This window comes from Dermacentor albipictus, chromosome 8 (genome assembly GCF_038994185.2).
Source record: "Dermacentor albipictus isolate Rhodes 1998 colony chromosome 8, USDA_Dalb.pri_finalv2, whole genome shotgun sequence".
Classification (NCBI taxonomy): Eukaryota; Metazoa; Arthropoda; class Arachnida; order Ixodida; family Ixodidae; genus Dermacentor; species Dermacentor albipictus.
Window position 1 is genome coordinate 111986404 of NC_091828.1, and position 16308 is coordinate 112002711.

The window sequence follows — 16308 nt, forward strand, 5'->3', positions numbered from 1 at the left end:
CTCGCTAATTAAGACGGCAAGCTGGGCGAGTTGGTGATTGAACATGTTCCTATGGGCGGGCATGCTCGGTGGGAGTGGCCTACGTCATTCCACTTTCGTGCGGCAAAATGTACTTTGGGCGGGCGGGACGCTGCCTTAACATCCGCCTTAGGGAGCACCAAGGTGCGATCACGAATGAAACAGGTTTTAATCTGGCCGCGCATTGTAGAGTTTGCTCATGCGAACCCATGTTTGAACAAACGGAAATATTGTATAAAAATATGCATGAAATTAACCGCGAGATTGTACAGGCCTACTTCCTGCATGTGAATTCAGGCGCATGCGTCAGCCAGACTTCTATCACTCTGCAGGATAAAGAAACTGATTTTTTGAGTGGCAAGATAGGCTAACACCCTTGTAAACGTCACTTTACACGTGTTTACATTTTATGTATATTATAGTCCGTTGCTTGAAATAATAAACCAGTTGTTATTCTGCGCTCGTGTTGTGGACTTCCTCTCGTCCTTCGTCCGGGTTGAGCTGCCCACCCATAGGAACATTGCTCTCGTTAAACCAGGCCTTCGGGGGATGCTTGATGGATGCCGAGGATGACTGGCGACAAAGCGTCGCTGTATGCATTAAACTGGTAGGCGGTCTGTTAGCGTTAAGGTTAGTGTTAGTGAAGCGCGCATGACGCCGTCCTCGAAACTCCTCCGAAAATGAACACCCTCGGCAATCCTTAGCGCGACAAATCTCCCTTTTTTGACGAAGCAGCCGCATTCTCGTAATCTCATTCGCAGCCACAATCACTATGGTGCACTGGCAAGTGTACCGATGAGTTGTTAACGACAGCTTGCATCCACGTTCACATCGCGGCCTCCATGTTGGAGAACTATCACGGCGAGAACAGAATCTGCTCCATAATATGGCTCGTTTACGGTCTATCGTCAGCCGCGAAGGGAAAGGTGGGAATCGAGCTTGAATATGGTGTGCATGCCGTCACGTGGAGGCTCGCCATATTAAAAAAAAATTAAATTATGAGGTTTTACGTGCCAAAACCACTTTCTGATTATGAGGCACGCCGTAGTGGAGGACTCCGGAAATTTCGACCACCTGGGGTTCTTTAACGTGCACCTAAATCTAAGTACACGGGTGTTTTCGCATTTCGCCCCCATCGAAATGCGGCCGCCGTGGCCGGGATTCGATCCCGCGACCTCGTGCTCGGCAGCACAACACCAGCTCGCCATATTAGTAACCTCTATTATACACAGATCTCATATACCGATATGAACGATCATTTCGTAATGAAAGTCGCAGGAGAAACAATCGCCGACAAACAAAGCAATGTAGCCCTTTTTTACGGCTTCCATCGCCGCGTACTTTTGAAAAGCGCCCTTTTATGTCGATTGCTATGTTTGCCCTGAGCCTCAATTACAAAATTGTCGACTGCCCTTTTTTGTGTGTGACTGTGGCCATCTATTCAAAGCCAACAATGCCATAATGTTCATCACAATTATCATCGCCCTCATCGTGACCTTTTATGGGTTGATTTTAGTCCAGGACAGACGTGTCCATATAGCGTTCTCCAGCCTGCCTTCTACTGCTGTTTCGTACCATCCTTTACCGTATCCGCTCTCTCTCTCTCCCTCTCTGTTTTTTATCCACCAGCGTGGGTTATTGACTGCTGAGTACGAGGTCGGCGGTTCGATGTGCTGCTGTGGCATGGACCAAACGCACTTGTCTACTGAGATTTCACTGCAACTTCAGACGATCCCCAACTGGACCAAACTAATGCTTAGCCTCCTCTCCTTTTTCCCTACCTCACATTAACGCTCTACTATGGCGTGTCTCTGGGATAAAGAGCACCATTGTTAGTCATTGTTGACAGTATAGCACGCCACTGGCTACCTGGTCGAAGACAGGCCTATTTTTTTTTTTCCTAATTTCTGCAAGGATATCGTCACTTCACCATTTTTATCCAATCTATGCAGCTATTCCTGTCTCTTTCTTTTTTTTTTCGCACTTTGCCGAGCATTTCAGTTGTCGACGGCGTTATTCAAGAACAGCGAAAGGATGTCAGAAAGAGACAGATTTTCGGTCAGCATTGGGTAAACAAGAGAAGCTTCGATCTCTAGCGAACAAATCTTGCCTTTGACGAGGAAACAGCCTTGACAAAGATCAATACTCTTATTCAAACAACCTTCATAGCCTTTCCAGTGATACACTGTCATGTCTAATCTTTCTGCAAACGAAGTCATCGCCTCCTCCATGTCGTTATCGATTCCAGGAAAGCTGTAACCTCGTGTTTCACGGCGCCCGGCAAAATCCGCGTCTTCCTTGCCCTATAACGAATGTCGTCGTATATGTATGCGTGACCTTTCGTGGTGCTGTCCCGGACAAGGAAGGCGCTCCCTGTGCAATTCCACCCAAGCCGCCCAGCAGGTTGCCGTCTGTGGATCTATGGTCCACACCTTCGATTCCTGCTAGTCCGCGAATATCCGAAACTTTCCAGTAACGAATCAAATGCTCCGGAAGTGCATTCAGACAACGCATTTAGAAGACACTGTGTTTGTAAATAGGAATACTCTTGGAGTATTGTTCTTCGACATATTAAACCTTCATCAACTAAAAGCGATCAAACATACATTTCGAACTAATGTGCGGTAACTTTTACCCTGGTGACTGTAGTGGACATAAAACGCACCATGTTACACTGCAAATCGCTCAGCAAGTCATTTTCTTTTTTGGCGAAAGCGCGATCACTACACCTCACTTCAGGGCACTGAGTGCGCGAACAAAATCATTTGTTCATAACTTTATTTGTGCTTTTAATAAATAACGCTTCATAATTGGCCCAGTGATGACAACAGCTTGCAAACATTGCGAGTGTACTAGGATGTGAACAGCGTTTTGTGTTAATAGGGGAAACGGCTGTTCATTACCTGCGAAATGTTAGATAATTGGTTCGATTCCCTTCTAGCAGTATGTGACTAAACTGAATTGAATTGAGTTTCTTTCCATGTTGAATGGTGGAAAGTCCGAATTAAAGTGAAAATTAATTTACTTGACACAGGTTCGGACCTCTTTTACAAGGCATATAGTAGGAGAAACCAGTAATTCACTTTCTGACCTTTCCAACGTTATGTGATCACAAGAAGCGTTAAAAACAAAAATAGCATACATTTTACTACCAAATGTCAAAATTTCAGGCATAAAGTATTGTTTCAAATGTTCTCCGTTGGAAACAGAGATACTGAGAGTTCATTCAATTCGGTCTGAAAAAATTAATATTGTCGCGCCCCAAACATAACAGACTATACATGTATGTGCATATTACTTGCTTCACTCGTATTACGCTGCAAGGCAATCTTTCTAAATATAGATGGAAAAAAAGAAACACGACCAATGGCCTCGTATCATTTCTCCGTTATCGCAGGTACAAACTGGTATCAGTTACTGCCCCCAACGAGGAGAGCCGCAGCGTCTTATCGTCCCTGGCAGATTCGTTGCAGGTAAGAAACGTCCCATTGCGCTGCATATCGGCGAGGGTGGAATGTTGCTATCGTATTCTCCAAGCCCCACCCTTCACATGCCCACTGTTCTTACGGTGGTTTATCTCTCCAGTCAGTGTGATAACTCGGCCGCCTCTACGAGCCGACCGGGTGTTAAGCAGTAGTAAAAACTGCGCGTCAGAATAAAAAAAAAAGTTGGTGTTAGCCGAGTTGTGACAGCGTTGAATGGTGAGCAAGGGCAACGTATGGCAAGCATTGGGAATCGACCACGTATTCAACGGCTCAAAGAGGGCCACGTCTGTTTATCGCTGGTCGACGGAGCGGCTTGTTTATTTAACTGCGAATTTGTGCCAGAGCGTGGGACAAATACAAAAACTTTAGACGACTTCCAGCGGGGTCGCCACTACTTCGTTTCGTTGACGCATGGCTTCTGAGACCTGGTGGCGAGCGATGTTTCTCAGTGCGCGTCGCAAACTTTGCCAAAGGTCGCATTTCGCCCAAAGCCAAACAGCGTCCTTTAGAGAAGACGCACCCCCCCTCCCCCCAGGGACCACCCGAGTCTAATCGTATAGTCTCCCGCCCACGTCAACGCGGGCGACCAGGTATCCCCGAACCTCAACGAGGCCTCCCGGGAAGACCCCCGGGCCGAACTAGACAGACTGACCAGATACAACGACATCACAAAGATGTGCCAACAAGCCAGAAGAACGTTCCCGCCACCACACGGAGTCCTAAACAGGGCACAACCAGCGGCCCTACGCCAACTACAAATACCTTCCCGGACTCGTTTCCCCTCGAACCGATATTCCCTTAAGCGCACAAAAAAGACACATGTAAGATATACAAACAGGACACAGCTACACTCAAACACATGCTGTGGTAACGCAACGCCCAAGGCAAAAGCGAGTTCAACTCCGAGACCCTATCGCTGAGGTGAGCCGCCGCTCTGCGCAGCTCCGACCTCGGCCACCAACTCTGGGCCGTCCAGCAGGCCGGCGAGCCGGCGCTGAGACAAGATTTCGACGTCCCGTCGTGGGAGACCTGAGCTCGGGTCACCAGAAACCTGCAGGACAATTCAATACATTTATAACCAATCGAGCTGTAAACCCATATATCAAATTTGTTCGATTTAGATCTCTGCCAGATACATCTTGCAGAACTTCGATAACTGGTTTTGATGCTGTATTGCGTATTTGTAAACTTCGCGCATTAATTTTTTTTTCTTGCTTACCGATTTTAGGCAATTGTCGCAAAAGTGCTGAGGTCCTAAATTAAAGTTAAGGTCTGTGCAGTTGCGAGGTTTCCGCTTTCTCCCTCAAATGCGACATATTTCATTCAAATTGGTCTAGCGGTTTTCTTGTGGAGACATTTCTGTGGGTTACATGTATTTCATTTCAGTAGTCGAAGTGCGCCACAGACTAGAGCTTGCCCTTAACTGGTGCAGCAATGCATTTTGCTGCAGATTTTAAGTACTTATTTCGCGATAGTCGTGCAATGCACAGAATTTCTATGAAAACTTGTTGCTTCGAACGCCACCTTATTTCCGTACCCGTCACGGTGTTTCAACAGCCGATGGCAATGTGCTTCTGAGATCGAACGTTCAGGTTCGATGCCCGACCACGACGGCCGCATTTCGATTGGGGCGGCATCCAAATGATTTGGGCTCACGCGAAAAAAATTCCGGGTAGTCAAAAATTTATCCGGGGCACCGCGCTCGACCCGAGTTCCACACGTTAATCCCAATAGTTTCTTTTTTGTGAGTTTATGTTGGCTTCTCTTGAGCCATTACATTACCCTTATGTCAAAGTCCTGTATATGTTTCCGTGGATTTCCCTTCACATAGTGGCAAAATGGAAGGAACCGCTTTCCCGGAACATGGTAACGTTTAAGCAATTGTTTCTTCCTTCATCTGCTTCTTCTAGCAGCATTATCCTCTATTGGCGCAAAAAGTAATGAATAATAATATATCCGGCCTGAATAAATGTCTAGCAAGTATTGTGCCGGCGCTCAACAGTTTCGTTCTTTCACGCAGTCATCTTGTTGATGTTGTACACTGAAATTGCGGTTGACGTTGTGCTTGTCCCATTGATGCTGCAATTTATATATTGACTTGCATGCACTATATGTACGTGCATATTGATATTGCACTGAGTCAGCTTTTTTTTCTTTGTGATGGATCGTCAACTAGAAATATCGGCTACGGATTCAGGTGCTTCTTCTCTTTTTTATGCGTTGCATATTGCAATCACTCAGTTCAGCCCTTGGGCGCGGCCGGGCAGCCATCATTGAGGGTATGAGGCATTGTTCATTGCTGCGCGTCTCATATGTGGGTCTATTCTCTTTTTAGTTTGCTATGTTTGTTATTTAGTTGCTTCTATTTTTATGCGTTGCATATTGCAATCACTCAGTTCAGCCCTTAGGCGCGGCCGGGCAGCCACCATTGACCTTTAGCGCAACCACGTGACGTGACGTCACGACAGCCGGAGGAAAAGCTGGGCCCCAACTCGCGCAATATGCAACGCATTCTTGGCTTAACCAAGCTAAGCCTGGCCATTTCTTTTTTCCTTACGAATACAAACAGCAATAAGCTGCATTTTGTTCCCTTTGATTAGGCAGACACGAGCCCCTGTCGAGACACCATTTCCGCTTGCTGTTTTGTAAAACCGCGCAGCTCGACGTTTGGCGAGACGCCACCGGTTTCGGCACCCCGGCACTCGTACTGTTGAAACCTCAAGCGGCGGCCGAGTTCTTCGAGACCGCTTCGAAGAAGGGTCTCGCCGTGTCAACGAACTCGCAGGACTTGCAAGAGTGAGTCAACCGACTTCCACGTCTTAAAGGGACACTAAAGTGAAATATGATTTCTTCTGCATCAGTAAATTACCGTTCTACAACACCAAAAACAACACTCTTACAACGATAAGACGTAGTAGCTTAGCGCAAATAAAATCACGAACAGAAGGGAGACAGACAAGGACAAGCGCTTTTTTTTTTTGGTCTCCGTGATCTGGGCCGCACGTTTCCTTAACTCACGCAGCTTACTGCTTGATAGCCATTCCGGATTACCGTGGTGGCACACCACGCGCAGCCAGTCTTGCAGAAGTCGGACTTGGCGCCAGAGCTCAGACTTCAAGAGTTTGCAAAGCCTCTTAAGGTGTCCCCAGGACGGCTTCACCAACCCAAACAGAACACACTTATTAGAACACACAAACAGAACACTTATTTGCGCTAAGCTACTACTTCAAATATGGACGACCAACTAGCCCAACAGTCAACTCTACTAGAACGATAAGACGTTTGGTTAGCCAGAAAAAGAGCAAGAACGAAATACGGCTGGCGACGCCTACTTAAGTTCTCGCACCTGGCGGCTGTGACGTCTTGAATTTTGATGGCATCTTCTAGGGCCTACTAATTATATATAGCGGTGCAGATTGATTACATTGTGTTCTACAGGAACCGAATATTAAACATAGCAAGTTTCGGGAACCTTTATTCAGCCAACGCGGCCCAAATGCGAAAACAAAATCTGGAATCCCTGACGTCACGCTGACGTACTGGCGCTGGGGTTCCGGCGCGAAATTCAAATATTGATACTTGGACCTTGATTTTCTCATCTAATAATCAAACTATTTTTTTAAATAACTGCCTACATGGTTCTCAATGATTCATTAGTCTAAACTGGCTTATTGTTTCGCATTAGTCTCCCTTTAACCTTGAATCGTTCCACTAAGTCTGCACTCGATTCATATGACTGTTTTAGCGCTTTACGCGATGTAAGTTAGACTCACCGCGCATGCGCCGTGCCTTCCACGCACCGCGACAGGGAATGGGCCGAGGAGAGACGTGTTATGTGTTTCGGCATTCCGTCATCGCGTACCGCGCAAGAGCGCACGGTAACTTAATGATGCAGTGAAGAATCTGGCTTTCAAAGGGTTGGTCCCGCGTCGCCAGCGTTAATACTGTGGTGCCACCTGGCAGATGCGATTCAAAACACATTCCCGTTTGGTATCGTCTCGCTATATACCCAGCACCTTCGAAACAAACTGACGATATATGTAATGACAACATCGCTTGAATAAAAACTTAAATAAAAAGGAGGCTTCAAGAAAAAATAAAGTTTTCTTTAACCTGGCTCCTTGCTAGATCCTGGGAGCTGCCATGGTTAATCACTGTAACCTAGCTGGATTTATACGCCGCCGTTCTCAGTGCAATGAGGCACGCATGCGCAGTACGTAGGCCTAACGTATAACATGTCATGGTAGCGCATTCCGCAAAGCCGAAATACTCCATTTTGCGGCGAGAGTTTCTGAATATTCTCCGGCGTAGCATTCTATGATGGTCGTGCGTGTGGAGATGATCAAGTTCACAGTGTCCGTGTATCATTTTTGGCGGCGACACGTCTTCACTTCAGATTGTGTATAGTACTGATCACTGATGTGCTCTGATTTGGCGCTAAATTTAGCGTCATCTGTAGTGCCGCGCTGTTGTCCGTCACGCAGGTACCTGCCCGCTTCTTGTATTATACAGTATGTCCCCTTTTTTTAACCAGCCATTTCTTTATTATCTCCCGTTTCCTTCATTCGTTGTTGACTCGTCCCTCTTTATATATTTCTTATCTCTCCCGTTCTACACTCATTCTTCGCTCATTGTATTTTTTTTCTCTGTACATTTTTTTTTCCCTTGTTAAGCCGGCAGGAGCATAGTTCCCCTGTTGGTAGCAGTTGACAGCTGGCTATTTCTTTTCTCTGTGATTGTTTCTATACATGCAAGCGTAATCTGTGGCATTGACACTAATGTGGGATACCAACCACACAGGTGCCTGACTCATCTCAGTCGTACCATGGACTGACATGAATTACTGAAACACTCTAAATAATAAATTACACCTACGTATACGAAGCGCAATTGTTATCTGCTACCTGTCCTCTCTGATTTTAACATTATCTCTCTCACACGACCATTTCGTACTCTAAACTTCTTTTATTTCTTTTCTATATATCGCAGGCTTCTAGATAATGAACGCAAAGAAGTGCATTTTGCGACATATTCGAAGACCTCAGATCGCTTCGAGAGGTACCTGACGTACGACGAGGTAGGTTATTGGCGTCTTCTCCAGATTTTTGTTTTGTTTGTCAAGGGGCAACAACTCTGAATTTGCAGCATGTAAGAAAAATAAGTGTTGTGGCTAGTAGGTGGCAAGAATGGGGAGGGCGGAGGGTGATGCAACAAGTTTGTGTGAAATGAATAACTGTAGAATAGGTATGAACGAGAACAATGGAAACCGAGGGCCCGATTTCATTAGCTATATCATAAGAAGTCAACAAGGACACCAAGGACAGCATAGGGGAAATTGCATGTACATATCAACTGAATGAAAGAAATGATAAACACCTGTGCATGCAAATTTTGTGCTGCTAACATATCGTTTTTTTATTAAGATTAGTGTTAGTTTATCATTGAAGACCCCGTATATTTGCGCTAACTCTAAGGTCTGTCTAGAATAACTGTGCAACTACATGCAGCTAATAAAGGAAGTTCGCAGCTCGAGCGAACACGAACTTACCATCACGTGCGCGAAAAACGATAAAATATTGAGACATGCTAAAGTTTTTGCTTTCTTGTAGACTCCTTACTGTTCGCTGATCACCGTGTTAGCGAAGCCGTGGACAGCAGATGATGACGATGATGTTTATTGGCATACCCTTTTAAAAGGGGCGGTGGGAGATAGTCACGCAGCCTGCTTAATTTAATCAGTCTTTACTACATCTAACTCCGTCTTGTTTTTTGCCGATGTTATCCCAACCTTAGCTTTAACAATTCAGCAGTAGCAAAGTCGATAGCGACATCTTGTGACTCTTTGCTCAACTACAATGCATTGTAAACAGTTTTTTGTGTTGCGTGAGCCATATAGTTAGTACAAGAGATGGGCTGACAAATGGAATAGCACACTTTGGTATAAAGGTTATAAACAGGGATAAGGTGCCTCAGAAAGTTTGGTCAACGTTTCGATAGGAGGACCTACCTTCGTCAAAGGAGATAGGTCCTCCTATCGAAATGTTTGCCAACCTTTCTGAGGCACCTTATCCCTGTTTATAACCTTTATACCATAGAGTTAGTACGGTTAGTTATACTATCTCTGTAGCGTGAGTGATCCCACCGAAGGAAAATTATAAAACGACTGCACTTCAAATAAAATGTCGCCGTGTGTGCTTTACATGTTAGCAATTAGCTAGATTATGGCAGGTCACTGTAGTATTAGATTTGCGAGCTTTCTGGTTAAACACTGCGCCGCCAGACGTCGCTACCAGCGTTGCTGCTGTAATGCACCTCTCCCGTAACCCAGTATTCCGCAAATGGCAGCACCGTTTGCGGACTAGTTAAAACTCTCTAATAACGAACACTTTCGGCGTAACTGACGTAGTGGAACGTTTCCGTGTTTTTGTCCCGCCATGTTCTTTTCGACATTCCATTTGTTCGATAAGAATGTGACAACCACACCGAGATATCATTTGCCATTATACTTCTTTTTTTCATTTACGCGCAACCAAACGTAAACGGTTGTGTTCGTTTTATAACTTCCGAGAAAAAAAAAAGAACACCGACGCCAGGGGTGCATCACCACCGAAAAGACACGACACTGACTACAAATCCGGCTCCTTGCGCACCTGCGTTCTCACTGCAGTTCAAAGACGCCCTGCAGCAGTACGCCAAGGAGTACGACCACGTGACCTACACGTCCATTGGTCGGTCGTATGAAGGCAGGGACATCATCGGTGTGCACGTGAGTAAACGCAATCGGAGTACCTGATGTGACGTTGACGGGCACATATTTTGATTTCCTTCCTTCCTTCCTTCCTTCCTTCCTTCCTTCCTTCCTTCCTTCCTTGACGGGCACATATTTTGATTTCCTTCCTTCCTTCCTTCCTTCCTTCCTTCCTTCCTTCCTTCCTTCCTTCCTTCCTTCCTTCCTTCCCTCCTTCCCTCCTTCCTTCCTTCCTTCCTTCCTTCCTTCCTTCCTTCCTTCCTTCCTTCCTTCCTTCCTTCCTTCCTTCCTTTCTTCCTTCCTTCCTTCCTTCCTTCCTTCCTCAGTCAAGATTTAAAGGCATGCTGTGCGAATCATTCCTGTAACGTTTTTTGCACCGTAAAACTTTGTGGCTGCAATCGGGTCCTTCGAAATATTTTCTCTAAAGTTATCTTTTGAGAACTTGGCAGTGGGGGCTGTACTTCACACATCATGACTAAAACACACACAAAAAAGTTAAATGCCGCTGTTTGATTCGCGGGTGTTCTGCCGAGTGTTCAGGTTTTGGGCATAATCCCCACATTGCAAGAATTCTGGAGCAATTCTCCGCGCCACAAACTTTTAAAAATGTCAGAAAGGAATTAAAGGAAGCAAAAGGTACCCAGTAACCGGGGTGGCCTCCGAGGTGGCAACGAACTATGTTGTTCAGAAATCCGCAAGGGAGAGGAAGAATTAGGAAAGTTCCTTCTTTGTGCTTGACAATATGACGAGGCAGCCATGTGTTTTTTTTCCTGATCCCAGATCAAGGCTAAGGAGAACCTACCCATCGTGTTTCTCGAATGCGGAATCCACGCCAGAGAATGGATCGTACACGCTACCTGCCTCTACATAATCGATCAGGCGAGTCAACACTGTTATAGGAATTCTACAGATTGACGCTTAGCATTCCGGTTGAGACTGCACACTGACGTCTGATGACTCGGGGGGTAGGATCACATTGTCGGCAAATTCAATGGGACACCGAACGCTGGAAAGGATAATAGCTGTCTATGCACGGTTACATGATCCTACGTAACGTTGGATCGTAACGGCCACGAACATAGCTTTATGTGCACGATGTAAGCAGCACGCTTAAAGGGGTTTTGAACCACCTCTTGGGCTTGGGGAAAAATAGAGGCTTAAACAATAGCACCCGTCCAGTTGTCCAGGCTTGGTGTTTGATGTTGCGTCGCAAGCGCCAAAATCGGAATTTGTGGCGTCTGTGTCAACAACTAAAATCAAATTGGAACTGAGCGCCACAGTAACGTTCAATAGGCGGAGCGTTCTGGACATCACTTCCTTCCGCCATAGCCTTAGCAGGGCTTGACGTCATAGTTCTGCGGAAACCCGCAAGGTGGATATAAGCGATTAATTAAGGGAAAATAAAACATCCACTCAATTGTAGCAATTGCTGCAAAACAAAACCCATACGGGTTCCTCGAAAGAAAAGGTCGAGTGGATGAAGCGAAGCGTCTCTTGCATAGGCTGAGGTGCGCAGAGAGAAAGCACAAAGAGCAGCTGTGACGTCAGCGTGGATCACTTTGGGATGGAGCACATGCGTACGTGTGGCACTAGATTATACGTCAGAAATGGCGTTAGTATAGCTCAGTGCGACCCCGAAGGGCAGCCTACCACCGCCAAGAGTGGGAGGTGCGATTGATCATAGAATGTGAAGCAGTGAGAAACATCCACTTCGTTTCGAGTGTAAAGAGGTCAATATATTCTGGTGTATTGCATCATCACAAACATTGTCATCAAGTGCACACCAGCATGACACGTACATTAAGAACAGATGTCATCCTTATAGCGTAGCGTATAGCATCCACTCCCTTCAGGCGCCGTGTCTACTTTTGTGGATGCGATTCGTTTTTGCCAGTTAGGCCGAGTTGTGACCAAGAAAAAAGAGCAGACATCGAGCTTCAACGGAACTGAACCTCTTGCATGCTCAACGGGCCTTCATTTTGCTTCCAATTTGGTCTTTATACGGTTACGGATGACAACTTTATCAAGCATGACGGGACTGCTGATGGGTCGCGTACCGGAAGCAATATAAAAAAAAGAAATTTTCTTTGACTCTAATCCCAACAGTCAGTAATGAAATCGTGCATGTAATTGGAACTCTTATGCGAAACGGGGAATTACTGACTGCACAATAAACAAACAATTAATTACTCTCTAAATACGATAACTCGTATAAAGTATAAATGCAAGTAGAATCATTCTACCATCTTGTCTTTTAGGCAGTGTATAGTGTCAAGTGCCTCGAAATGAACTTGTGTAAATTTGACACATTCATAGACAGCCCTTCATAATTCGCGCCTGTAGGGACTGCATTAACGTAATATATCGAATATAAGGTCAGCTGATTTACCATTCGAAAGCACCGACGTCAAACACGCTAAGCCTCAACCTATTATCACAGTGCGCGGGACCAATAACCTTCTTTCTTTTTCTGCATTATGCGTTGCTAACTGCAGCTGGCGACACATTACGGGAAGAAAGGAGACATCAGCCGGCTGTTGTCCACCTACGAGTGGCGCATCTACCCGATAGTCAACCCTGACGGCTACGAGTACTCGCACACTACGGTAAGTTACTACAAGAGCCGCTCATGATGGCCCTGCCGTCGCATTGTGTTCAACAGTTTGACTCCCATGCGAACATCTCAACCTCCCATACAGAAAACTGATGGCATCCACAAGTGCAATCTAATGAGTCAGTTTGTGTGCCAAGATTTACAACTAAAAAATTTGCAAAGTTTCAGGTCATTCTTTAGGGGTCAGGTCATGTTTAGTAATTGTCAAGAAGAGTTAGGTTTGTTCGAATAAGCATGTATAGCGCAGATTGTATCAATTAACTAGTCGAGATCCTCCGAGGAGCGGCCGGGGCAGCAGTTTCTCTTTTTCCCGCAGAGAACCTAATCGTTAAGGCCATGTCAATCACAAGACATGTATGAAGCTGTTCAGCTTAACTGTTACAGGTTGTGTACGTGCTATTTATTCCCCTAATTTGTTCTGGCGATATCGTCTCTAATTACCGCGGCTCCTCTGTAAAATTCAGATTTTTATCGGTTCTCTACTAATTGTGTTTAGTGCATCGCTTTGTTTACAGTTATGTTCACAGTTCGCTAATAGGCGCAGGAAGTAGTCGGAAGCGAAGCCCCGTTGCTTTCATTGCCTTCACCTGGTGTGCTAGAGCTAACCCTGCATAAATGAACCACAAAGCATTTCTACGGTAAGAACAGCACCTGCAATGGTAATGCGTTGTAAAAAGTAGGGCTCCAAATTTAGAGTATGATCGAATTCAGCGGTACTATATTGTCAACGTTTCACTGGCAGCACCGCAGAACACGCTCTCTGAACGCGCTGAAATCCGCAGCTGCGTGTTTTCGAGCCTTTTTACAAAATTGTTACACCACGAATACAAAAAAAAAGTTGTATGAGTGTTTCAGACGTGAACTATACAGGGATCTGCGTTTTTCTTTTATTTTTAGCAAATTTACCACATGATATCGTCGCGTAAACGAACTGTCGCCAGTTAGCCTGAAAGTTGCGTACCCGTTAGAGAACAATAGAATTAAGATTAAGACACTCCAGTGACAGCTAGAGCCTATTGAAATTCTAGCGACAGCGGCAGGCTCACGCGACAGGTACCAATTCTAAAGACTAGCTTCTTCCTTGCAATGCACGCAACTTCGTCCTCGTCTGCTGTAGCGTTGGCCACTGTGTCCTCCGAAATGCACGCACAGGCGCCACCGGTTTCCGGGTCTATGCGGCGCTGCTGATCCTCGACGAGTCATTTTGTCCCTGGCCTTGCGAAAAGAGAGAGAGAGAGAGAGATAAAAGGGGAGGAAAGACAGGGAGGTTAGACAGTGTAAGTACCGAATGGCTACCCTATGCTGGGGAAAGGCGTAAAGGGACCAAAAGAAGGAAGAAGATGAACTGAGAAAAAATAACTCAGTAACGCGATGCTACGCGCGACATCATTCAAAGACGGTCGCACAATTCACAAGGCCTTAAAAACTTTAGCACAGCCCTTAAGGCCTTGAATACCGAAACCGGTCTGGAGCAGTGTCCTAGAACTTTTTCTTCTGTGAAGGGGCGCTTGCCCAGTTTCTTGAGCGCGGTCACGAGTACTTTTTTTTAGCACATTGTAGCGGGGACAGTCACAGAGGAGGTGCTCTAACGCCTCCTGGCAGCCGCAAGTGGAGTCGTCTGCCATTCCAATGCGGAAAGGAAGTTAACGTCGTTAAGTAGAAGAAATCTGCTAGCACTCCATTTCGTCATTTCGTTAAATGGTGCTATTATTTAGAGAACCTGCACACCTGTGCGTCCTAAACAATAACGCAGAACGTAGATGCATTGATTACGTATTTTTTTTTTTTTTTGCAGGACCGTCTGTGGAGGAAGAACCGATCACACAGTCGCTTCAGCGAGTGCATCGGCGCCGACGTGAACCGGAACTTTGACATTGGCCAGTATTGCAGTGAGTTCCTCCCCCCCCCCTTTTTTTAATGCTATTGCATTGAAGGCTCAGGGCACGCAGCTGTCACGCCCGCAAGATTTTCACGGGATTAGTCTGAGTTCGATGCAATGAAGAGCCGATTGCACTTTAAATTCATCTGAGCATGTAATTTATTTTTTTCGGAAACGCACCACATAGCTTTTCGAAGGGGCACGGACGTTAAGGATATAAATCAGTTTGAGGAGGTAGATCATAAATTATATATATATATATATATATATATATATATATATATATATATATATATATATATATAATCTTCGTCTTACCATACCTCTTGTGTCCATGTTCGCGAGTGTTGAGCTGGAATGTGGTACTCAAGAGAGATGTCATCCGCACCTAGCCAAGAGCATTTATACTTTGTGAACTCTCTGAAAATTTTGTTTAGTACTTGGTTTTCGGAACTGATGTCGCCATCGTAGCGCCAGAGGAGTAACCAGCGCCACCAACAATGTAAAAATGTTTACACTCTCAAGCGTGTTTTCTTGACGCATTGGTAACGCCGGTACCGTTAGTTAACAAAAATTTATAGAGGCCGACAAAGGAGCGCTAACTAGACGTGCGATGACAAAAGACGCAGGCGATCATGTAATCATTCTGATAGACTTGGGCATACAGAAATAAATATCCGACAAGAGAACATCACAGGGAGAGATATAAAACTCTACTGTCGGATATTTCGGTGCGCCCAAGGCCGTCAGAATGATTAAATAGTTTTCAACTACTATTTTTCCTCGCACGTCTAGTTAGATCGCTGTTGTGGTCTTCTATAAATTTTCGTAAGGCCCCAATGGTAATGGACCAGTGCGACAACAAAACACCCTTAAGGGTGTAAACATTTTTACAGTGTGCAGGCACCAGCATCTCCTTTATTTATTTATTTATTTATTTATTTATTTATTTATTTATTTGTACTTTAGGTAATCCCACTAACAGCTTGAAATAGGTGGGGCCCCCATCGCGCCCCTCTTCGACATTAAATCAAAGTGTCAGAATACCGGAAGAGAATCTCGAAGGCCACGCTGTTGCCCATTGCAAGCGCCGGAAGCCATTGCAGGAGCCGGAAGCTCGCCATTGGCCACCGTGTTTTCAATGCCATCTACGCTTACCTGCAGCCGGGCGCTCCAGCACCGACCCCTGCGAGCCTTCGTACTGCGGGGACGAACCGTTCTCGGAGCCCGAGTCCCGAGCCGTTCGGGACGCCCTCGGGGCGACCCGAGGTCGCACCGAGTTCTACTTTACGCTGCACAACTTCGGCCTGCTGTGGATGTTCGCCTACGCCCACAGAACCCAGAAAGTTCCGGAACACGACGAATTGGTGAGTGGTATCAATCTGGGCTAAAAGCGTGGCAGTATGGGCGAGTTGGTATGTCATGACTTTTTTTATGCTTGTAGCGCAGCTCAGAACGAGCGGAAGGGAAGGTGGAAGGAGTTTATTAAAAGTTAAGTTATGGGGTTTTACCTGCCAAGGCCACTTTCTGATTATGAGACAGGGCGTAGTGGGGGACTACGGAA

The 16308-nt window shown here is 45.7% G+C and overlaps 1 protein-coding gene across 4 annotated transcripts in view; it reads left to right on the top strand.

Moving 5' to 3' along the window:
• The window catches only part of LOC135917135 (zinc carboxypeptidase-like), a 205942-nt gene that overhangs the window by 185270 nt on the left and 4364 nt on the right, over nucleotides 1–16308 (top strand). For all 4 annotated transcript variants that reach the window (XM_070524114.1, XM_070524111.1, XM_070524113.1 and 1 more), the window contains 8 exons: nucleotides 3416–3491; nucleotides 6163–6299; nucleotides 8493–8580; nucleotides 10171–10269; nucleotides 11032–11130; nucleotides 12747–12857; nucleotides 14661–14754; nucleotides 15909–16111. In XM_070524114.1, the coding sequence (XP_070380215.1) occupies nucleotides 3416–3491; nucleotides 6163–6299; nucleotides 8493–8580; nucleotides 10171–10269; nucleotides 11032–11130; nucleotides 12747–12857; nucleotides 14661–14754; nucleotides 15909–16111 (907 nt within the window). The remainder of the gene's footprint in view (nucleotides 1–3415; nucleotides 3492–6162; nucleotides 6300–8492; nucleotides 8581–10170; nucleotides 10270–11031; nucleotides 11131–12746; nucleotides 12858–14660; nucleotides 14755–15908; nucleotides 16112–16308) is intronic.